Source organism: Sarcophilus harrisii, chromosome 1, assembly GCF_902635505.1.
Source record: "Sarcophilus harrisii chromosome 1, mSarHar1.11, whole genome shotgun sequence".
Taxonomy (NCBI): domain Eukaryota; kingdom Metazoa; phylum Chordata; class Mammalia; order Dasyuromorphia; family Dasyuridae; genus Sarcophilus; species Sarcophilus harrisii.
In genome coordinates, this window is record NC_045426.1 from 632,663,779 (window position 1) to 632,690,093 (window position 26,315).

Consider the following 26,315-nt stretch of genomic DNA (forward strand, 5'->3'; position numbering starts at 1 on the left):
TTCTTCTAACTTTTAGAATAATAATCTGTGCTTTAGAGGTTCTTCAATCTATAATATGTTATACAGGATCCTATGATTTGGGATGATTTAGTTCAAACCCCATATTTTACATGTTAGGAAACTGAGACCCAAAGATGTGAATTTTCTACTAACATTCAGTGTTTTAGGATTTGCTGCTGAAAGGAAATTGATATGAAATTTTCCAGAGAGGCATTGAGTTTAAAGCTTCTCCTTTTTTTTTTTTTTTTTTCTTCTTCTCAATTTAGGCATCCCCCATGAAGATGGGTTCTTGCCACTGCACCTGTCAATTTCTGTGGGAATAAATACAAGCAGTAAAATGTATCCTAGTCCCATTTCAGGACAAATAAATTAGAAAATTTTCATAAATAGAAATTACACTAATGGAAAAACTGCTTTAAATGATTAATGAGCGCTCTTTACCATAAATCGACTGCCTAATTTGCATCCTGAACTTTCAGAATGCTGATTTAGTTATTATTCCGACCTCACTAAGTGCACTATTTCAGGTTGTAAAATACATTTCTATTAAGCTTCACAGTGACCAAGAAACAAATGTACAAAAACTGCTATACAGACATTCATGAGATGACCTCCAAGTGATAAAAAGTTTTATTCATAGAAGCTCCTAAATAAGAAAAGGAAAGCACTGAATTATGCTGTGGTGGATAGAAGTTATATTCTGGAGAAATTGTAGAACTTTTGGAATATCTTACCCTCAAGCTATATTCAATTTCTATCCTTCCTTTCTCAGACAAACTTCTTGAAAAATTAATTTATGCTTGTTGCCTTCATTTTATCACCTTTCATTTCCCCATCAACACTTTGTAATCTGGTTTCTAACCTCATCACTCAAGTGCAGTTATTCTTTCTAAAATCTGCTCAATCTTATGGTCTTTTTTCAGTCCACATTTACCTTAATCTATTTGTTGCATTGGACAGTTGATCTAGTAGGCAGTCTTCTTTCTGAGTTTTTGTGAAACTATTCTTTCCTATTTCTCCTCCTAAATCCACATTCTTTTAGTAATCTTCTTAACTCCTATGTAGATGGAGAGGATAAATTGAGGACCACGGTGAACACCTACAAGTAAATGATAAGGCTCTAAGGATGCTGATAAGCAAATGAGCCTGAGACATGCTCAGACAAGAAGAATTGTGGAGAGGTCAGCCAAGTAGGGCAGCACTGGGTCAACCATACAGAGTTTTAATTGATCTCCAATAGCATCCATAGTCACTAAATTGATTGATTTCACCATCTAGTTAGGAAAAATAAAGTAAATGAAAATAATTATTCTTTAAACAAGTATTTCAATGAGCAATCTACTGAATTAGTGTATTAGTGAATCTATCTGAGAAACATCAAATGGGGAGCATACTCACGATAGGAATGACTAGAAGAAAGAGGATGTATAGGATACCTTGAAACCATTTAAGGCTTTCAATAGTTACAAGCATCTCCTTGCCACAAACATCTATTTTTTTTTAATATCAACATAACCCAGTTGCATATTATATTATTTTTCCAATGACAATATGCATACCAAGAAGCATAAAATACATTATCAGCTGCTGTGAATAGAACCAAGAGAACATTGTACACAGCAATGACAAGATTATTTGAGGATCAACTGTGATGGACTTGGCTCTTTTCAACAATGAAGTGATTCAGGGTAATTTATAGACTTGTGATGGAAAGAGACATCTGTATCTAGAGAAAGAACTATGGAGACTGAATGTCCATCACAGCATAACAACATTTTTTAGTTGTTATTGTTTGTTTGCTTCTTTTTTCTCATGTTTTTTCTTTCTTTCACTTTTTCATGTGATTTGTTTTTGCATAGCATGACAAATATGGAAATATGTTTAGAAGAACTGCTCATGTTTAATCTCTACAGGATTGCTTGCTGTCTATTGGAGGGGGTGGAGGAGAAGGAGGGAGAAAAAGTTGGAATACAAGGTTTTGCAAAGATGAAATTTTTTTCAGGTAAGTTTCTTTTCTTATCAGATTATTCTTTTGTTTCTTTTTTTAAAATAATATCTTTTATTTTTCAAAATACATGCAAAGATAGTTTTCAACATTCACCATTGCAAAACTTGTATTACAAATTTTTCTCCCTCCTTCTCCATCTCCTTCCTCTCCTAGAGAGCAAGTAATCCAATACAGGTTAAACATGCAATTCTTCCAAACATATTTTCACTTTTATCATGCTGCACCAAACAAAAACAAAAACAAAAAAGATCAATAAAGGAAAAAATATGAGAAAGAAAAAACAAGCAAGCAAACAACAATAAAAAAGATGAAAATGTTATGCTGTGATCTATATTCAGTACCCATTACCCTCTCTGGATGCAGATGGCTCTCTCCACTACAAGTGTATTGAAACTGGCCTGAAATCACCTCATTGTTGAAAAGAGCCAAATCCATCCCAGTTGATCATCACATAATCTTGTCGTTTGCTGTGTAGAATGTTCTTTTAGTTCTACTCATTTTACTTAGCATCAGTTCATGTTAGCCTCTCTAGGCCTTTCTGAAATCAGTCTGCTGATTGTTTCTTATAGAACAATAGTATTCAATTACATTCATATACCACAACTTATTCAGCCATTTCCCAAATGATGGGCATCCACCCAGTTTCCAGTTTCTTGCCATTATAAAAAGGGCTGTTATAAACATTGCACATGTGGGTCCTTTTCCCTTTTTTATGATCTCTTTGGGATACAGACCTGGTAGAGAAATTGCTAAATCAAAGGGTATGCACAGTTTTGTAGCCTTTTGGGCTAGTTTTTTGGGTAGCCTTTTGGGTAGTTGGATCAGTTCATAACTCCACCAACATTGTATTATTATCCCAGGCTTCCTGCATCCCCTCCAACATTTATCATTATCTTTTCCTTTCATCTTAGCAAATCTGAGAAGTAAGAAATGGTTCCTCAGAGTTGTCTTAATTTGCATTTCTCTAATCAATAGTAATTTCCAGCATTTTTTCATATGACTAGAAATGCATTTAATTTCTTCATCTGAAAATTATTCATAACTTTTCAAAGGTGAATGTTGAAAAGTGAATGTTACATATATTCAGTAAATAAAAAGCTATTAAAAAGTGGAGGAGGAAGATATTAGTAGAACACATAGGAATATAATAGGAGAAAAGCCAGTCATGTGAAGATTGAGAATAGAATGAGTATTCATCAACAGAATGAGTATTCATCATTATTGATGAATATTTTTTAAAACTGAAGTAAGCCTTCATGAGATTCTCTATGACCAATTTTTGCCAATACAAGGACAAGATTAGACAGGATATAAGCCAATATGTACTAAGAAAAAGAGTTCAGCATTAAGATCATGCATTCAATGAAGTGACTGAATAAGTACAAATGAAAGGAGTATGTGGATAACAAATATTTGGGTTTTGGAACTATCTTTGCAACAAATTAGCTGTGGGCAAGATTCTTTCTTTACCTTTCTCAATTACATTTTCTTTATCTACAAAAGGGAGAGAGCCTTGTGCAACTTTACAAGGTTATTTTAAGGATAAAAGTGCTATGTCAATATATATGTATAAAAATAAAGTTGCTATTGTTCAATAGTTTCAATTGTGTCTGACTCTTCATGATTCCATTTGGGAGAGTATGAATCTAAAGTATATTTATGTAAAAGTGGCATCATGGGAAAAACACAGCACTAGGAGAAAAAAAAACTGAATTCTAGTCTCAATTCTAACACTTAACAGATGTATGATCGTAGTCAAATCATTAACTGTCAAAGGTCTAAGTTTACATTCATCTATTCATGTTGCAAACAATTATTAAGTACTTGATAAGTTTACTAAACCATTCTGGGTAAAAACTAATAAACTGAGAAATTGCTTCTGCCTTCAAGAAGCTTATAGACTAGTAGAGAAATTATAATACATGCATACAAATAATGAGTGCATATTTAAAGATAAGAAAGAAGATTATTTAGCATTGGGAAGATAGTATAAGGAAGTTCAGAAGAAGGTCCAAATAAACAATTTATTGACAATTTGTTTCTATGGTGATAAAATTAATATACACTTAAAAAAACTAAATATAACAAAAACTTTACATTTTCATATACAATCCTCCTTTCTATGCTTAGTAATTGAAATATTCATGTTTATAAATCTTAAGTTTATAATACATTTTTAAAAAAGAATGTGTTATGATCGTTCAAATTAAAGTAACAGACAGTATTAGGTTGTGACTTCAATGCAAAGATAGGCAGAGGGGAGAAAAGAGAAAAATATGGCTCAGGATTAAGAAATGAAAGAGTTAAGATTTGTTCCTTATACAGACTTATGTATCATGAATGTTTTTAGTAAAAAAAAAAAAATGTTGAGAAGATCTGACATGCTGAGCAGGAAATCACATTTTAAAAATTTATATTTTAACAAACAAAAAAACAACCAAATATGAGATACTGATGTGGGAGTAATTTTCAAATAAGCTAATTTGTATAGTCAGACCAAAAGATCAAAATCAGCAACAAATTGGGAGATTTAAAATGGGAAGATAGGAATTACATTGAAAACAACTGTTCTGACCTATTTTTTAAAATGCCTAAAGTGGAGTTATATACCACATAGTATTCAGTAAGCTTTAGGAAGAGTCTGTCTTCAAAAAAAAAAAAAAAAAAAATCTTTCTCTAACCAGAAAGTAACTCATAGCATATAACAGGCATTTTATATATTTTTATTCAATTGAATAATTGGAAAAAGGTATGTAAAAGACAGATGCCAAATCATACCTAGGAAGTTATCATAATCCACCACTCCAATGATTCAAAACAAGATATAGGGATCATAGTACTATGAAGAACAGAAAGTCAGAATATGACCCTTAATGAAAAGAAACAGCCTACAGAGTCAAATAAAGTATTTGGAGATCACTGTGAATGTTAAAACATATTGACAAGTTTTCTCCATTAAATCCCAAGTACATAGTTGTAAAGGGCTGAAACTGAATAGGTGCATTTGAATCAGACAACCAAGCACTTAAGACTAATTACCTATTGGACAATAACTTTATTAGCATGTTTGGATTTTCTCTTCTCACAGTTAATGCTAACTCAATGTTTGGAGTTAAGAGAATCATAGGAGGGATTAGGGGATAGAGTGAGAAGAGCCAGAGTCACTTTGGGTGGACAAAGAGAAGGAAGGTTGTGGAGAGCTTGTGGCAGTCTTGTCCACCCCCTTCACTTTGCCCCCTAAGACTAAGGACTTTTGCTTATCCTAACTCTGGCTGATTCTGAGGCCTCCAAGGGGCTAACCCGGACTTCACACATAGCTAAGAGCAGCTTGTGAAGTGGGAGCAAGGTCACATGAAGGACCTATTAAAAGCCAAAGTACATAATGTATATGTATTGGAATTTTTTTGATTCTCAAATAGTTGTCAGGACAAACTCTACTTAGGACTGGCATCAAAAAAGCAGGAATAGATCAAGAAAAGAATTAATCTAGGCATGCTATACATGTTCAACGTTGTGTTATTAATATATTATAAGCAGGCTATATCGTAAATTGGCAAAACTATCTTGTAATGGTGGCTAATTTCAAGAGACATATATCCTTTTCGCTCCTTTATTTAAAAACGAGAAGGCATAAAAAGAGTCTTAAGTGTCAGAAATAAAAAACAATTATGGAGACGATCAAGAACAGTACCTTGACTTACATGTCCCTGTGCTGTGTTTGAGGCCTGAGTAATACACCAAAAATGTACTAAGTATACAGCAGTAAGAGATTTGTATTTTTTAAAAGATCTATTCCAAATTGTAAACTTTTAAAATGTTCTAAATTAAGATAACTTTCTATATTAAGAAGTCAAAAGACCTGTGACCAAATCCCTGTGCTAGAAACTGTCCATGTGATTTTTAGCTAACCACAACTCTTCCTAAGCCTCAGTTTTGTTAACTCTAAAATGATAACCTGTAAGGCTATGTCCAACTCTAAGATCCTACAATCACATTGCTAAGTATATTTCCAGAAAAAATCTATTTCTGCTCAATTATACAATTTCCTTAATTATAAAAGGGGGATAACAATTACTTACAGCTCATAGTGTTGTCATAAGAAAAATGGTTTTAAAACTTAAAATGAGGTATGGCCTGTAGGCCTCTCCACTTTATATATGAGGAAATACTTTGAGGCAATACTTTGACAGGTCATGTGCAGATGAGAAAACAGATCTTAAATGATTTGCTCATGAGATCAAAGCAACTAAATACATGAGGCAGGATTAAAATCTAGTTCTAATATTAATTTCCACTCTTGTGTTCTATAATGATCTAAGATTTCACAGCTGGTGAGAAATTGGTCAGTTTTACACCATCATAGGCCATGTGACAGCATTTATTCAAGAGGAGCTATCTCTTAGATAAGTGACTTAGAATATATGCCACTGAGGTTCCATGAATACAATAAGATTTTCTTGGGGGTTAATAGTTACATAGGGATGATAAGGTTGAAAGGAAAAGGAAAAGGAAAAAGGAAGGCTATGTTTTCTCCAAAGGTATTTAGACATATCAAGGTTCCAAATGGGTAATCTTTAAACACAGATCCGAAACCAGGCAGCTAAACTGATGTTGCAAACAAGCATGTTCTTATCCTAAAAGAAAGATTTAAGCTGGAAAATTACTTTTGAAACATAACAAGCTTAATTTCGACAATAATAATTATGATCCACGTGTAATTCAGAACTGCCTAAAAGGTACTGATGATGATTATTTTATTCTCAAATCTTTTACACATAGATAAGGATAAATTTTTCACATCCATCATCTCATCAGAACTTCATATCAAAGTTGTGAGGCTAGAAACAGAAATATCACTTTTCCAGCGTAGTTATTAACAAGTATGACAAAGAATTCAAGGTTTCTCACCCAATAGGGAGAATTTTAAAGTGACTTGCACAGAATATGAAGCATTTATACTTCCATCTCCTATTTTCTTTGCACTGTCCATGTTCCATGTCTGTACTCCCATTTCAACTGACTCCAAGAATTCTGAGTTTCCTTCAAGATTCAGTTCAAGTTCATCACATGAAGCCCTTCTTTGCCACTTCCCCCAACTATTTCTTTCTTCCCCTTTAAATCACCTATTTTGTGTATGGAATACATATATATGTTCTTGGACCTGGCTAGAATATAAGTTTCATGGGGGCAGAGACTTCCTAATCTATCACAATGCCTGGAAAATCAGAGGCCCTAAAAATAGCTTTCTGCCTGATACAGGATTGCTATAAAGATCAAATAAGATAAAATTTGCACAGCTTATTACAAGCCACTATATTATATGCCCCTATATAAATTTCTACTATAAACCTGAGATTCCATGATTCTGCTGCAATCCACATTTTACAAATGTGAAAATTGACACTAAATATTTAAGTGAATTTGCCCATGGTCACATGGTTCATAAGGATCAGAGCCATGACTAAACCCCACAGTCTGTTGACTTTAAATCTAGTGTATTACAAACCTGTTTCTCTTTTATATATTCTTTTTAATAAAATACAGCATAATGCCATTTTCTTAAGTAAGGTTTAAGAATTCTTTTTTGTCAATTGAATGGATCAAAAATAAAAGGATTTAATAAGCACTAATTTCATTTATTTTCAGCATGTTGATAACAACTCTAGTTATCTTTACTCCACCATTACAAATTGTATCCTCACCTGAAATAGCTACATTACTTATGTAAGCATTATTCAAAAAGAAGGCCAGACAAAACTGAAAGGGTGTATCAGTATAAATATTTCACTATTCCCAATAACAAAGGGTTGACATATTCTCCAACAAAGGGCCAACATAAGGTTTAGATGTAGAAGAACACTTAGAAATCACCCATTCTAATCCTCTTATTTTCTAAATGATAAATCTGAGGCTTAAGGAACTTAAGTGAGTTTTGTAAGATCATACAAGTATTAAGTAGGAAGAATATAAACTTCCAAACTTCTGACTCCAAATCTAGCCTTCTTTCTATTCTAGTATATTTTTGGTAAATACAACCCAGCATGGTAGAATGGGAAAAGAGTCAGAATATCAAAATTGGAAGCCTTAATTTCATCAGAAGCACCAATCATGCTTCTGAGATGAAATCGTATGATATATAACTTTGAGCAAGTCACTCAAACTTAATTTATTTACAAGATGGTGAAGTTAATCTATTATTACCTGCTAATAAATATGATTGTTGAGAAAAAGGAACTTTGTAAATGTATTTTCTCCTTTTTACAAATGAGTTTTATTTTCAATACTTATTTTTGCAACTCTCCATATTTACCCTTTCCTCCCTAGCACTCTTTACAAACAAAGAATTTTTAAAAACAAACAATAACATAATAGTCTTCTTAAATGTAATGATCTGATCCCCAGTTTCCTTTTGGCAGTATCATTTCTTGTTTCATTGCTTTTTAAACTGAAAAGTCCAAAAATTATTGGGTTACATATAGTAGTGCCAATTTCTTTGCCCTATGACCAACTAAAAGGAAATCCCTTGTGTAAAGGGCTGAAATTCTTAAAAGGTGTACTGGAATCAGACAACTGAGCACTTAAGACTAATTACCTATTCGACAATGACTGTATTAGGATATGTTTGGAAAAATGGCCCTTCTCACCACTGGTGCTGGCTCAGTGTTTGGGGTTGAGATAAGTGTAGGCAAGGATTGGGGGGCTGGGGGAAGGGTCGAGACAAGCCAGACTCACTAGGCAGCAGGACAAGAAGGAGAAAGGTGGAGATTCTGGACTCTAGGAATTGAGAAGAGATCTTTGGCTAAACTCCTGGCAGTTTGCCTGCTTCTCCCCCTAAAGACCAAGAACTTTTACTTATCCTGACTCTAGCTGATCCTGAGACCTCCAGGGAGCTAGCCTGGGGCTTAACACCCTTGGAGGTCAAACACTTAGAATGAAACCTTAATAACACAACTAAATAATACCCTGGCTCTTATTTAATAAAATACCTTGAAAAAAAGGGCTTTGAGGTGAAGAGAGAGTTTTCATAATGTTTTCCCTAAGAGTTATTGATATCAGAAACTAAAATACTTTTAAATATTTCAATGAACTCTAAAAGTTCCCTTACTCCCTCTGTTGAGATATTAAAATCAGCCTCTCTTATAAAGGAGCATCTGTTTTCTAAAGCAGCAGAGTAAATCAGCCTATTTACTGATCCAGAGGATCCGCACTTCTATTCTGACTTAGGGATGAGAAATGTGTCTGTCCAAAAGCTCCAAAAGATTAGCACAGTTCAATAATCACTTTCTGGTCCAACAAATTCTACATAGAAACAAACTTACATAGAAACACTAGAGAGAAAAAAGACCACACTGACACTTAAAAGCTCACCAGCCACCAAGCAGTGCATAGGTAATAATTCTCCTAACAGTAGGAAAACTACGAAAATACCAATTTTGTTTTTGAAAAAAAAAATTGGGTTCACAAAAAATAAACTTTAAACACAGATCTAATGCAACCCTGTACAGGTTAGTCTGTTTCCATGTCAGATCTAGATATATTTCTTTATCTAGAGAGAGTGAAGATTTATCCCAGCACTTTTAATCCCTTTAAAAATACCAAGTACCAAGTGAATTGAGCTGAATTTCAGAGGCTGTATTAAAGTATCTTTTGAAAATTAAAACTGTGGGTAAAGAACCTTTGTGATCTTTACCTGATCCCCAAACTTTTACTCAGTAGGAAGGTCAATGGTTTCTCATCAAACACATTCTCAGTTATCAGGAAAAGAGAATTAACATCCTATAAAGTTGGCTTCAAGTTCTCAAGCTAAGACTTTCAAGAGACAAATAACAGAATCATACAAAACGTCATGAAAATATTCCACAAAGCAATGAAGGTTCAAAAGTATTTAAGACTTAATAAGAAGTCCCTGATGTTGTCACCTGTATTTGGCTCCTCTGACTCCTTTGCAAACCCCTTCGGGTGTCTTTTTTTTTTTTTTAATCAGCTTGAAATTGAGCATGGTTCCTATGCTCTTTAACATCATTCCAAACAGCAATATTTCCCCAGTCATGGTGACTGCCAAGCAGCCACTGAAACCAGAACTGGACTGTAAAATTTAAAATGCTAGCTAAGTGTTATTGTTGTTGTTTGCCTCTCTGAATTTTATATATTCTGTTGCCATCTCATTCCCTGACACAAGAACAAGTAAGAGAAAAGAAATTAAAACACATGAAGACATGAGCAAACACTTGGTTTGCAAAAATCAGTAGTAGGCATGCCTTGACATAGGGGACTGGGTGACTGTTTCAGCAGAGCAGGTTATTATTGCTAAATAAAAAGCAGGAATAAGCTCACCTACAGCATTATGTAACTGCCCCCTATCATGTAGTTATGTGACATACCACCACTCAGATTTGGATTTATGGAAATTGTGTCTTAACTGTTCCCAGGACAAGTGGGGTCCTTCTGAGCAGGATGTGTTTGTCTATCTGTGAGTAATGAAAAGGGATGAGAAGGTTTCCTTCAGCTGGTCAGATTATGAGAAATATCTATTATTTGTGAAACCTGGGCCCAATTTTTTTTCCTCTAAGGATCTAATTTAAATTAATTTCAATATTTGGTATTTATACATGATAAATAGGGAGATACAAATACCTAAATGGGGCAGCCAGGTGGATGGAATGGAGTGCCTGGAGTTAGGAAGACTCCTTTTTCAGACACTTTCTAGCTGTGTAACCTGGGCAAGTCACTTAATCCTGTTTGCCTCAATTCCTCATCTGTAAAATGATCTGGAAAAGGAAATGGCAAGTCATTCCAGAATCTTTGCCAAGAAAACCCCAAATGGGATCACAAAGAATTGAACAAGACAAGACATGACAAGAAAAATGACAAATACAAGTGTCTTAATACTTGCTTAAAAAAAAAAAAAATGAAGCACATTCATTAATTTCAATGTATCTGTAATAGTCTCTCTTCACATAGGAGAGACAATATACGAAAAGATATTCCAGTCCTTTATTTAGCTGTCAAGCTGTGCATTGGGAACAATGCATAGGCCTGATCATATTATATAGACATCATCTCACTCTGTTTTTCAGACACAAAATTCCAACAGTCTCACACTCCCTCCTCCAGGATCCAATACAAAATCCTGTTTGGCATTCAAAGCCCTTCAAAGCCATTCCATTCCAGTCTTCTTACATTTCCTTACCTTACAACAGGGTGACACTGGTCCCTTTCACAAGATACCATGCCCTTTCATTGGCTGTCCCCTTTGACTGGAACTCTCTCTTGCCTCATTTTTCTCCTGGTTTCCTTCAAGTTTCATCTGATATCCTACTTTCCACAAGAAGCCTTTCTTGATCATACTTAATACTAATGTCTTCCCTTTGTTGGTTATTTTATTTGTCTTATATCTACTTTGTACATAATTATTTGAATGTTTTCTGCACCCTACACTGTGGAGTTCTGGGGGCAAGAACTTTCTCTTGCTTTTCTTTGTATTCCCAGTACCCTAGTCCACTACCAGGCACATAGTAGGCATTCAATAAATGCCTGCTGATTCGATAGTCTTAGCTTATTTGTTGTTCCCCAAATGCAATTCTTCATTCCCTATCTCTGTGCCTTTGCATGGTCTGTTCCATGAAATTCAAATACATTCCCTACTCCTCTCCTTCTCTGAGGATTTTTACCTTGATTTAAGGAATAGCTCAGGTACCATCTCTTATTTGAAGTATCACCTTTTCTGATACCTAAAACTGGATATTCTATACACAAGTAAATCAGAAGGTTTTCTGGAAGGGGTAAAAAACAATATAGTGATCAGCCCACCCAAATATAATCTCTCCATGGTTTTTGGCTTTTTTCCCCCTCTTTACTGTCTTTGTCCAGTTGTTGAGTAGATGGGTATAAATCATACTTGTTGTATATTCAAAACTAGGGGATAATGGCATGTATTACACATTAGACTTGACCCTGACATTTAAAGATGACATTGTACAATCCATTTAGAATAAGAGAATCCTAGAACGTCAAACGAAAGGGACTTGATTATATATTTTTGTTAAAGCTGGAAAGGATCTAAGAATACTAGTAGTAAAGTGAATGTGATTCCATTTGAGGTTTTCTTGGCAAAGAAAATGGAATAGTTTGTCATTCCTTATCCACTTTACAGGTAAGGAACTGAGGCAAACAGGGTTAAATGGCTTGCCCAGGGTCACATGAAGTGTCTGAGGCTAGATTTGAACTCAGGAAGATGAATCTTTTGATTACAGGCCCAGCACTCTACTGCTGATTATTAGATTATCAGCACTCAAAAAGTATTTAAGAAATAGAATGTTCAAGCTAGAAAGGACTTTAGAACACAGAGCCTTTTTATAACACAATGTTTTAGAACTTCACAATATTTGAACATGGAATATTAAAACAAAAAGGAATATTAGAGATTGTCAATTCTATACAACTCTAACTTTTTATAACTGAGGAAATGAAAGTTCAGAGAAGTTAAGCAAATAATGAGATTATGACTGATAGTGCTACTGTTTCTTTACAAGTTGGCTTTTTTCCCCTCTTTACTGTCTATGCCCAGTTGTTAAGTAGATAGGTATAAATCTATTTATAATTTTAATAACAGAAATGTCATAATGGAACATTTTTGCAGCATTAAGTAGTCACCCTTATTTACTAGTTTAATTTGAAAATTTCTAAGATAGTATATAGATGTCAAATTGCATTGAATTTAAAAGATCCTCTAAATATTTAGAAAATACCATTAAAAGCACATGATGAAATTATTGGCCAATTCAAACTTTGACTGCTCCATCTGTTTGGATTCTGACTTACAATAACAAAAGTTGACTGTTCAGTCAATACCAGATGTCACTCCAGATGCTAAAAGAGAAAGACAGAGACAGAGACCAAGATCGTGTTCTTAATGTAAATTATCTCAGTACCGCTTAATTAAATTCATTCTACAGCTCTTCTTAATTGAAAGAACACAGCAGTCAGGTTCTTTACAGAAAACCTATCACGGCCATTGGCTGTCAATGTCTCTAGAGTTCCCATATTTAGAAGCTTGGAGTTGTAACAAAGGAAGGAAAGGGATTTCTCTAAATCATTTCCGCAAAGGTAAGGAAGTACAAGTTTCAAATGGGCTTTTCTATTTTCTTTTCAAAACCAACTTAAAGGTTTGTATTCAAATTTAATTGTTTTTAATACAATTCAAGCTCTTAATGACCATATATTATGTAGCTGGCTTTGAAAGGATCCAAAATTAAAGTCATTATAAGGTAGGTAACCATGGCACTGGAGTCAGGAAGACCTAAGTTCAAATTCAGTTTCAGACACTTGCAAGCTTTGTGACTTTGGGCAAATCATTTGCCCATCTGCTTAAGATTCCTCATTTGTAAGTATACTTGAAACAAGGTGTTAACTCAGAGGAATTGATAAGACAAGGGTTATCTAGTTTAGCATGTGAATTCTCTAGTTCAGTATGATTGAGGTGTTAACTTAGTGGAATTAAGATAATGATTCTCTAGTTTATATGCACTTAGTACATAATATAGTTCTACAAGATTGACACCTACAATGATGTAATTATAATAGAGTACATAAGAGCCAACAAATACTGGATGAGAGACATTCCATCTCCCACCATCATGGTGGCTGGCCTGTCCTCCTGATTCCCCCCCTGAGACCAAGGCTTGTCTGAAGGCCCTCCAGAAAGCTAGGTGAAGGAGATAATAAGACTGTGAAGTGGATAATAGAGACTTTGGACTTCATCCCTGGCTATTCTCATGATTATTATTCTTCTAAATTGAAGGCTGGTCCCAAGACCTCCAGAAATCTAACCAGAACCTTACAAAAAAGGGCAGGAAATAATAATTGCTGCCAGGGGTGTTACAAGGATCAAATTAAGATATCTGTAGGGTACTTTGAAAAACCTTAAATGATATGTAAATGCTAAAATATTAAGAATTTTAAAGTTGGAAAGGTTGTTGGAATACATAGATGCTCTAAGCTAGAAGAGACTATTCAACACATAATGTTTCTGGAATATAGAAAGTTAAAGCATAAAGTAGAGTGTTAAAGTTTTGAAGTAGCTTTCAGATAGATAAAACTCTGATCAGCCTTCTCAGTTTTGTTGTTGTTTAGTCATATTGACTCCCCATGATCCCATTTGGGGTTTTCTTGACAGAGATGCCAAGTAGAGATACTAGAATGGTTTGTCATTTCTTTCTCTAGCTCATTTTAAAGATGACGAAACTGAGGCAAATAAGGGTGAGTCACTTGCCCAGGATCACTCAGCTAGGAAGTGTATGCCTCCAAATTTAAACAATTAGAACTGTATAAGATGGAGAATATACTTCTTAGAGAAGCAGTGATGTACTTAGTGTTACATTTTTTCTGTAGATTATTCTGGATGACCACTTATTAGAGATTCTATTCAGGGAGAAATTTTAGGTCCCTTCCAATTTTGAGATGCTAAAATTCTGCATGATTGATAGTTCTCTAATTCAGAGAATTATGGAATCCTCATGCTAAATAGAGCCTTACAGATCACCTAAGAATAACTGGATATATTATTCTTTAAACTCAATAATCCTGTCATATTAGTTACATTTCAGAGAATTATAATAGTAATTTACAAAATAATAGTAGCAATACTTAACTAATACAACTAATTTCTACTTTCAGTTTTCTGACACAAGAATGACAAAAAAAAAAAAAAAAAGGATGAAGTTGCAGAGAATCAGATAGGAAGGAAAAAGAGGCTTTAGTTGCCTGCAAATTGTCTATTCTATTAGTCTGTGAGCTACTAGAAGGCTGGGATTCTTTTACCTTTCTTTGTATCTCCAGTACTTAGCACAGCACTTGCTCGAAAATGATAATTGTCCTTCATTCTTGAAGAGGATCAAATATCATTACTATGTTGGAGTCAAGTTGCAGTGTATTAAACTGTGGCTGATCATACTAATACAAGCTTAGAAGCTCTACCATAGGTTAGGAACAAGAACAAACAGTCCATGTGAACATTTGGGGTGAAGATGCCTCTATCTGCACATCTTACTTTTTTTTGATTTACCAGGCACATAGTAGGTATTTAATATATTTTACTGGCTGACTGGGGAAAACACATGACACTTACAGAATAATGAACAATTCAGTTTGGCAGTAACAAAAGCTGTGGATAATATTGTGAGAGGAGATAATACTGGAGGTTGTATGGGATTAATAGGAAGAGAAATCTGGTCTTTATTCTGATCTCATCATGAACTAAGGACATGAAATAGGGAAAATTATGTTATCTTTGTATTGTCCTTGCTCATAAAATTAGAATAACAATGCCTGACCTACTTATCTCACTGGGTTATTGTTTAGACAAAACAAGATAAAGGACACAAAAAAGAGTTGTGAACCACCTTATCCCACAATTAAAGTTATTGGGAATTAATAAAATATGTCTTAAACTTTAATACCATACTGCTTATATCATATGTCTCTCCTACATTCACTTTCTGATAAACACAAGAGATCAATCAAGCCAAATAAGTACAATACCCATTTATATAATATAATCTCAATTGGACAAAGCAATCCTTTGACTCATCTCTAATTATCTCTCCCTCCAGAAGCCATCCAAATCTTCTTCACGAAGCTTTTCATGTTTTCTCTTCTCTCAACCTTCTCAGTTGAAGACCTTACTTCATACTTCACTGGGAAATTTGGGGGAAAAAAGGAGGGGGGGAGGTTACTTTATTTTTTTCTTTGTATTCTCAGCATATACTACACTGCCACACCATATTAAAAGATGCTTATTGATTAAGGAATTTTTTCTTACAGTTTCATCTTTATCAGAAGAGGGCAACTGTTTTCCTTCCACTCCTTTTTCTGACCCAAAGTAGTATATCTATCATTTTACCTGATCAACAAGGCTGACATTATTCAATTTGTTATTAAAGACTCTTTAATAGAAGCTTATCTTCCACTGTTCATCTCCATATTGATTATGCTTTAATCATGTTATATTGGCTTTCTATGAATATACACCACACTTAGGTTATGGCTTATGTTAATCACTTATACTTAGAACATCCTTTCCCTCAATCTGGATCTACTGAAATATTAACTAATCTTTAAGAACCAATTCAAATGCCAACTGCTTCAGGAAGCCTTTTCCGATTTCCGTAAGTGAAAAATGAACCCTCCTTCCTAGGAACTTGTAGAATACTTTGTTCCCCTTGCATATATTTTTATATTTTATTACATTCTCTTTTTCCTTATGTGAATCTTAGAATCTTAGCATTGAAAGAGACTCTTAAAAGTAATGGTAATCAGGTAATCACAGTGTGTGTGTATATATATACATTATATATATATTATATACATGTATATATACAATATACATTATATATAATATATATATAATGTATATATACACACACATACACGTGTGTATATATGTGTACATATAAATACATGTTGTACATACATATATATATATATATATATATATATATGTATATTACACTATCTCATTCAAGTCTTATAACGACTTCATGAGTTTGATGCTACAGGTATTATTAGATATTATTCCCATTTTACAGATGAGGTTAAATGACTTGTCCAGTCACATAGCTAATAAATATCTGAGGTGAAAATTGAAATCAAAACTTTTTCAGTCTGAATCCAACTTCCATAAGAAACTTCCTCTTTATTAACAGACTATTTCTCTCTCCATCAACAGATGAACAGCTCGTCTGAACTCCTCCAAGAAAGGGAAACTCATTATCCTGTGGAAACCCATTTAGTCTCAGACAACTTTAATCAGTAAGAAAATCTTGTGATATTTAACAAAATCTGCATATTCCTAGAGTTACCCTCAGGAGATAAGGAGAATAAATGTAATCCTTCTTTGTGCCCATGACATTGATCATTTCATCTAATCAATTAGCACAAAACAAAGGGCTTCACAGAAGTTCACATGAGTCACTTATTGAATGTTCATGAAAAATGTATTTATTCCTGTGCTAGGCACAAAGGGAAAAGAAGAAAAAAGGAAAGTAGAACCTATTACCATGAAGAGAATGCACCTGGTATAAGAGAAATAGCACTGGACTTAAAAGTTAGGAGTCCTACATGTGCAAAAATGTTTGTGGCAGCCCTTTTCATAGTGGCAAGAAACTGGAAACTGAGTGGATGCCCATCAGATGGAAAATGGCTGAATAAATTGTGGTATATGAATGTTATGGAATATTATTGTTCTATAAGAAATGATCAGCCCGATGATTTCAGAGAGGCCTAGAGATCTGATGCTAAGTGAAATGAGCATAACTAGGAGATCATTGTACCTGGTAACAACAATATTATACACTATCAATTCTGATGGAGTGGCTCTTTCCAACAATTAGATGATTTACACCAGTTCCAATGATCTTGTGATGAGAGAGTCATCTACACCCAGAGAGAGGACTGTGGGAACTGAGTGTATATCACAGCATAACATTCTTACTCTTTTTGTTGTTTGCTTGCATTTTTTTCCATCTTATTCATTTTCTTTCTTTTTTGATCTGATTCTTCTTGTTTAATAAGATAATTGTATGAATATGTTTACATATATTGGATTTAACATATATTTTAACAATTATAATATTTATTAGATTGCTTGCCATCTAGGGGAGGGGATGGACGAAGGAGGAGAAAATCTGAAACATAAGGCTATGCAAGGGTCAATGTTGAAAAATTATCTGTGCTTATGTTTTGAAAATAAACAGCTTTAATTAAAAAAAAGCAAAAAACAACATCATCAACAAAATAGTTAAGAGTCCTATAATCAAATGCCTGCTCATGATAGCTATGTCAACCTTAACTTTTCTATGCCTCAATTTCCTCATCTGTGAAATAAGAATCATTATACCAATGTATCTCACTGGGATATCATGACAAAAACACTCTAAAAATGAAGTTTATATAAAAGCCAGCTAGCATTATTCTTAATGAATATGACAATGATATAACATGACTATTAATCTCTAAAAGTCCCAGTTTCCTGCTTTGCAAAATAGGGATAAAAACACTTTGACCACTAACAGATTTTGTAAAGTTGCAGTGCAAACTTTAAAGGGCTATGGATTTGGTCTCATTATTTTTTGGTTTCTTTGGCTAGCAATAGAATATCTCTAAGTCCACTGCCCACTGTGAATCCAACCAAGTTCTGTATGCCTTGAATCTGCTTCAGATACACTTCAATCTAAATGCAAATGTTTCATGTTTCCAACAAGTCCTGAGAGATTGCCTGGGTCCCCTCAGTTCAGGGTTAGCTGAGTTCAGAATGAATAGTGTTGCAGCTCAAAAAAATTGTTTCAACCTGAATTTAGGCTCCTGGCATTTGCAAGTTTGATACCAGATTGGACCAACACTGACTGCCCTTCACACTGGATCTTGGAGACCAAGAAAAATTAGAAAGTCATAAAAATTCTTGATCTATTTTTTAAACAAAGAGATCAGAATCATTTTTTTTTCCAAGGAGAGTAGATGTCTTCTATGAAATACCAAAGTTAAAGTCATATCTTGATTCAATCGATCCCAACACTGAATTATGCCTGGCCCTCTCTCTGCTAAGAGACTGTTGAGAACATGACTGAGTCGTCTGAATGTCCTCAATGGTTACAGATTTTGACTGCATCAATTCCTAAACTATGGCCCCATTTACCAACTATTTTTCAATAACAAATGTCTATGAAAAGTAGCCTATGCCTCCTAGCTCCACTCTCTCACCTGGATTATCACTAAAAATAATAAATAATTGAAAAATATTTATTATTCTTAGTTTTCCTTGCCATCTCATTCTGCGTTTTAGAAATCCTTACTATTCTTAGTAGAAATACTATAGTAATTGCCATACTGTTCTTATAGGGCTATGCCATATTATAATGTTATAATCATTCTCTGCTATCTACATTGTCTGTCACTTTTTGTACATGCTCTTTAAAATACAATTTAACATATTTTAATTTTAATATAAAATTAAAGTTTAAAATTTTTTTGACTTCCATTTTTTAGGACATTCGTTTTTCCATTCCTTTTCAGAATTATTTCTCTATGACTTCAGAATTTCATTCTTAAGAATAGTATCCAACATCCAATCAATTACCAAAATCTATTGGTTTGGCCTCCAAAATATTTTTTCAGATACGATATAAGAATGACCAGGGAAGACTAGTACTTCTGGAGAAAGGGCTGCTGAACCCTTTTCCTTCTTTCCACCATTCGTATCTACCTGATTTACCTAACTCTCACCTGTGGCTCTAAGAAGCTATAGCATGCACAGCAGCCACACTCTGGTAAACCATTTCAATAGAAAGAATAACCTCAGTTAAGTTAGAGAGTCATCTACTTCAAATATGAAAGACTTACTCTGGTGGAATGGACAGTTGAGAACAACTTGTTCCAATGGCCATGAAGGCAGTTGAAGCAGATGCTATGGAGTGCTTAGAACTTGGTTAGAGATTGAAAACACCAAGGTCATTTGTTGCATCTAGAGCTATCACTATTTGTCTTGACTGTCCTGCCACTGGACTGTGAGGACCCTGGAAGAGAGAGTAGCAGATACAGATAGACTGGCACACAGTCTGGCAGGTAGAATGGCACATAGTCACACAGGCAGTCTAGACCATAAAGTCATCTTCTCATGGAAAGCAGTGGTGGGATCTGGCAGCATTCTGGAAAGTGTGCACACTTAGAGAACTCAGTGGATCTGAAATACGAACAGTTCTTGCTAAGAAAGAACTCAGCAGATATTACATCCAAATAGCAGCCCTGAGTGAAACAAGCTGGCAAATGAAGGCCACCTTTTTGAAGTCAGAGATGGACACATATTTTTCTGGAATGGGTATAGTGAAGGGGAGTGCCGTGAAGCTGGTGTAGGTTTTGCAATCAAAATGCAAATCAGAAATTCAACAAACTTGTATGCCTACTAAAAGAAGTATGACAGGCTCATGACAATATGATTGCCACTTGCAGGAATATGCTACACCATCATTATTAGTTCTTCTGTTTCCACAATGATGAATCCTGATGAGGTTGGAGAAAAACTGTATAAAGATCTGGAGACCTTTATCCTCAATGTGTCAAAAGAAGATAAGTTTATAATTCTGTATAATTTTAGTGCTAGAGAAGACTCAGACTACCAGCCATGGAAGGGAGTCCTTGGGAGGAATGGAGTTGGAAACAGTAACAGCAATGGTCATTTATACTGAAGACCTGTGCATCTCATGACCTTCTCATCACCAATATTGTATTCCATTTGCCTAAATGCAATAAAGCTTCATGGATGTACCCTTGCAACAAACATTGGCATTTAATAGACTATGTGATTGTATGGAGCAGAGACGGACAGGATGTGAGAGTGACCAAGACAATGTGTGGTGCAGAGTGCTGGACTGATCATAGACTTATCCTCTCCAAGCTGAATATTAATTCAACAAATGTGGAAGCATTCTGGAGATCCTGATCACAGATGTACCAAAAGAGGATAAGCATAATTCTAGGTGATTTGGATGCTAGAGTAGATTCAGATGACCAGACAAGGCAGAGTTCTTGAGAGGAAAGGAACTGGAAATAGCAACAGCAATAGTCATCATCAACCCTGTCTTCCATTTACCCAAATACAATAAAACCTCATGGACGCACCTTTACAACCAATATTGGCATTTATTAGACTATGTGATTGCGAGGAGAAGAAATGGACAAGATGTGAGCGTGACAAGGAAACATGTGGCATGGAAAGCTGGACTGATCAAATTTTATTTTCTTCAAGGTAGATATTCATATTCAACAAAAGTGGTAATCCCAAGACAAAATGACTACCAAAAGAATTAATATAAACAGATTAGAGAGTCTCTCTGAGTAGAACAGTTTGTTGCTAACATGGAGGGAAAGTTGAGCCAACACACAAATGGCAAGCAGTGAAGGAGAAAAGGACTGGGCAGCTTTCAGAAATCTGGTGTACAGCACTGCATTTGCTCACAAACATCTTGGTTTGACAAAAATGATAGGGAAATTCTGAAGCTGCTAAGTGAAAAATGAGAACTCCACATGTTATACCAGCAGGACAATGTATTCATCTCTAAGTAGGCAGCATTTTAATTTCATGAAAAGTAAAGTACAAGTGGAGCTTAGTGAGCTGCAGGATTTTTGGCTCAGTAAGAAGGTAGATGAAATTCCATTTTATGCTTATAGTAACAATCTAAATTACTTTTATGATATTCTGATGTCTATTTTTTAGCCAAAGGATCCATGGTACATCTCAACTAGTTAATGCTGATGGATCCACATTGATTAGTGATAAGGACAAGCTCCTAGAAAAATAGGCTGAACACTTTCCTAGTATTCTCAAGTCACTGACCGTTTGCTTCAGGCTTTTGGCTCCTTTTGTGTGACAAAGAACCTGGGGCTGATTCTTTTCCAGCTGAAATTTTACAAGATATAGTGTTATGGGCCAGAACTCTGTACTTGAAACAAGGATTCTTACAAAGTGCTAACTCAATGGAATTGATAAGACAATGGTGATCTAGTTCAGCATGGTGATTAATAGTTCTCTAGTTCAGTAAGATTGATTTAATCTTACCACAAATAATGGTTCCTTAGTGATATAATGATTGGTTCATACTCAGTATACTGTAAATGATCTAATTATAAGAGAGCACATAAGCTGGGACAAACTCAGCCAGGGTCAGAGCCAGAGAAGACAGAGGACTGGAAGCAGGAGCTCAAGCTCTCAGAGCCAAGGAGACAGATTCATTCCATCTTACATGCCTTGATGGCAGGCTTCTCCTCCTTCTCTTCTCCACTGAAACCAAGACTTTGGAAGGCATCCAAGAAAGCTAGTGGAAGCCCCAGGCAAAGAGACAAGACTTTGAAGGAGATAAGAAAGGATTTGGCTATTCTTGTGGTGATTAGTTTGCTGAAAAGGCTGGTCCAGAGACCTCCAGAAAACCAACCAGAACATTACAACTGAGGATATCTTGCTCATATAAAGCTGATTGAAATTTTCTGGCTTATATGGTAAGAAGAGGTTATCCCCAAGGAATTCAAGGATGCCTCCACTGTTAATCTCAGGTCTTGGTTGCCTAGGAAAGTTCATCACTTTTGTAATCAATTTCTCAATAAATTAAGTACAAGCCATTCTGTAATCTCATACTATGTTCTACTGACTCCATGTCTGTGCAAATACTTTCCAACGTACTTGGAATGATCTCTCTCACCACCAGCAACCCGCTGAGTTCCCTTCTCCTTCATTATCCTTTGCCATATCCTCACTTTCTTCAAGACTGAATTTAGGTGTCACCTCCTCTATTAAGCCTTTCATGATCCCTGACTGAAAGTAAACCTTTCTCAAATATTTCATATGACTATTTTGGGCCACTTCAATAGAAAATGTACCACATATGCTTATTTTACTTCATAGTTTGTAAACTCCTTTGGAGGAGCAATTATTGTTACATTTCTTCAGCATCAGTCCCAGACACAGTACACTGTGCATTTAATAAATGGTTGCTTTTCACATGGCATTTTTAAAGAATTAAATGACATTTTAAAAGTAATTAGAATGATAAAGTCCAGAAAGTACCTTAGAAATCACTGCCTACAACCTTCATTTTAAATTGAGTCTTAAAGAATGGAAGGGACTTAGGCCAGGCTGTGCAACAACTTTCTGAAAAATCAGTGCTAGAATTAAGACAATTTCTGACCCTACAAAGCCAAGCTTAATGAATTTTAAAAGATTACTAAACAGTGTTTTCAATGTACTCAGACCCTCCCTTCCCAAACCAACAATGACAAAAATAAATTGTAACTATAAATGAAGGGGACCTATTTTGAGCCACTTGAGATCATTTCCAATGTTAATCTCCCCAAAAGGTTTCAAGATATTCTATGAATAGTAGCAATGTCCAGAGTGTACCACTTCCAAAAGAGAGTATCTCTTTCAAAAGTACAGCACTCTCATCTGGGTGAATGGTCTTTGTTACAAAATCTGCATTACTATATTGTGGGCTCGAAAATCTGTGAAATCCTTCTCAGGTTTAACATTCATTGAGTCAGAGAAAATCAGGGCTTAAGGAGTCCCCAGAGTCCTGGAAAAAAACTAATTCCATGCTATATTACTGAGAAGGACCAAACTATCTTCTTTCTGAAGACCTTTAGGGAGATAATCCATTCTACTTGTGAGCAGTTCTCAATATTAGGAGGATTTTTCTCATACTCAACTAAAAGTTCTTTACAACTTCCAAGTTTTGGTATATCTCAAAGATCATGTAAAACAAGTCTAGTTTATCTTTAAAAAGACAGCCTTCAAATACTTGAAGACAGTTATTATGTTTCCCCTAAAGCCTTTCCTTTTCCACTTAAAGAATCAATTGATAAATCTTTATAAACCTTAAAATACTATATAAATGTTAGCTTTTATAATTACTATCATATTATGGCCAAATCTTCACTATTGAAAATATATGGGGACATTTGTAAAAATCTATTCTTATACATCATAAAGAAGGGAAAGGGACCTGTATGTACACGAATGTTTGTGGCAGCCCACTTTGTAGTGGCCAGAAAGTGGAAAATGAGTAGATGCCCATCAATTGGAGAATGGCTGAATAAATTGTGGTATATGAATATTATGGAATATTATTGTTCTGCAAGAAATGACCAACAGGATGATTTCAGAAAGGCCTGGAGAGACTTACATGAACTGATGCTGAGTGAAACGAGCAGGGCCAGGAGATCATTATATACTTCAACAACAATACTATATGATGATCAATTCTGATGGATGTGGCCATCTCCAGCAATGAGATGAAACTAATCAGTTCCAATGGAGCACTAATGAACAGAACCAGCTACGCCCAGCAAAAAAACACTGGGAAATGAATAAGAACCATTACATTGAATTCCCAATCCCTATATTTTTGCCTGCCTGCATTTTGGATTTCCTTTACAAGCTAATTGTACAATATTTCAGAGTCCAATTCTTTTTGTTTAGCAAAATAACGGTTTGGTCATGTATACTTATTGTATATCTAATTTGTACTTTAATATATTTAACATCTACTGGTCATCCTGCCATCCAGGGGAGACTTGGGAGGAAGGAGGGGAAAAATTTGGAACAAAAGGTTTGGCAATTGTCAATGTTGTAAAATTACCCAGGCATATAACTTGTAAATAAAAAACTATTAAAAAATATAAAAATAAAATTTTTTTAAATCTGTTCTTATATATGGGTTCATCCACTGACAGTTTTCTTTCTCAGTAGTTGCATGGGGGTTATACTTTAATCTTAAAGGACTAAAGAGATTAAATGATTAAAATTCACACGATTAAAATTTTAAAATATTAAAATAAAAATTAAACAGTGGTTAAAGGAACATTAGAGATTATCTAGTCCAATTTCTTTATTTGAAAGATTATAACACTAAAGGCAAAAATGCCTAAAGAGTTTATCAATACCATACAACCAATTGTAGGGTTTTTTTGTCTTGGTCAAATGCTCTTTCCCCTTTACAAGGCAGTCTCCCCTCCCTAAAGCCATAAAGAAGACAAATGACTATTAGAATTAAAGAATTTCAACACTGGAAAAGACTTCAATGTAGCACATACCTGAATAGGAATTCCCTTGACCACAAATTACTAAAACCAGAATTGGCAATAATTATTTTTCTCTAAATCAGAGACTATAAAACCCCCCAAACCAATATTTCATTATATGCAACCTTAAAAATGTTATGATTTAAAGAAAAAAAAAACCAACATCTATTTTTTGTAGACCTTCCCATCATGACATTTCTGGGTTATTTATAATATAAGCAATAGTTAGAAATCTATAATTAAATAGCTTATTTGGTTTCCCTTTCAAGAACCCAAACACTTATAAAATTGGTATTAAATTTAATACTCAGTAAACTGGTATTTTTCATTAACAATCCATTTTGTCACCTCTCAAAGGATATGATATTCCAGTGGATGTCTAACTTGCTGTTGATCTCCAGACCCCGAGCTTCCTGCCTCTCCTCTTCAAGCTGTTTGGGGTTTGTAAACTGAGTTCTTTCTGCAGGAGACTCTGGGAAACTCTCAAAGTTGAACTTGTCTACTTGAATCGCCATTCTGCAAGAAGGGATAGCAGGAGAAAAACAAAAGAAGAATGAATCAGAAAAATTATTTCCCTTAAATAAGTTGGTCAAGATCAGCATTAGACAATATAATGAACTGTTAACGACTATTCACAGAATGAGATAATTGAAATTTAGAAGGGACTTCAGTGGCAATCTAGACCAACTCATAAGCCACCACAATTCCCATAAAACATACAAAAAGTGATTTTCATGTCTTTACTTGAAGACCAAAGGGAGAAAAAGAATACTTCTCAAGGTATTCCATTTCTCTTTCATTAATTCATAGCATTTATTTAAATAATAAGAAATAACATAACTACCAATCATTTACCTTTAAATTTGAACAACTGAGATCCTACTTGGAAACTAAGATACAGTTGAAAATTCACACAAGTAAGCTGATGTGTGATTAAAGGAAACACTAAAAGTTCCTCAGAGTAATCTCCATTTTGCAAAGAAATAAAAGAAACTTCACCTTATATGCTTCAGATACTTCAAAGATTCATGATTTTGTTAGTATGGGTAGCACTTCCTCTGATTCAAATCATAATTCAGCAACAATAAAAACCAATATAAACATATTGTTTAAAGGTTTATAAAGCTCTTTCCTTGTAATCATCATATATTAGGTGAGTAGTTCAATACTATTATGCTCTTTTGACATTGAGATAAAGGACTTTCCAGCAGTCACCAAACCTATTTGGTATTGGCTAAGAAATAGATTAGTTGATCAGTGGAATAGGTTAGGTTCAAAAGACAAAATAGTCAACTATAGCAATCTAGTGTTTGACAAACCGAAAGATCTTAACTTTTGGGATAAGAATTCATTATTTGACAAAAACTGCTGGGAAAACTGGAAATTAGTATGGCAGAAATTAGGCATGGACCCACACTTAACACTGTATACCAAGATAAGATTAAAATGGGTCCATGACTTAGGAATAAAGAATGAAATATTAGAGGAATATATGATAGTTTAGCTCTCAGACTTGTGGAGGAGGAAGGATTTTGTGACCAAAGATGAACTAGAGATATTATTGATCATAAAATAGAAAATTTTGATTATATCAAATTAAAAAGCCTTTGTACAAACAAAACTAATGCAGACAAGATTAGAAGGGAAGTAACAAACTGGGAAAACATCTTCACAGTTAAAGGTTCTG

At 34.6% G+C, this 26,315-nt stretch overlaps 1 protein-coding gene and 1 pseudogene across 3 annotated transcripts in view; both read right to left on the reverse strand.

Moving 5' to 3' along the window:
* The window catches only part of TRAPPC9 (trafficking protein particle complex 9), a 955,484-nt gene that overhangs the window by 313,945 nt on the left and 615,224 nt on the right, over positions 1 to 26,315 (reverse strand). For all 3 annotated transcript variants that reach the window (XM_031955139.1, XM_031955089.1, XM_031955202.1), the window contains one exon: positions 24,991 to 25,144. In XM_031955139.1, coding sequence (XP_031810999.1) covers positions 24,991 to 25,144 — 154 coding nt within the window. The remainder of the gene's footprint in view (positions 1 to 24,990; positions 25,145 to 26,315) is intronic.
* Positions 8,857 to 10,717, reverse strand: LOC111719147 (annotated as a pseudogene).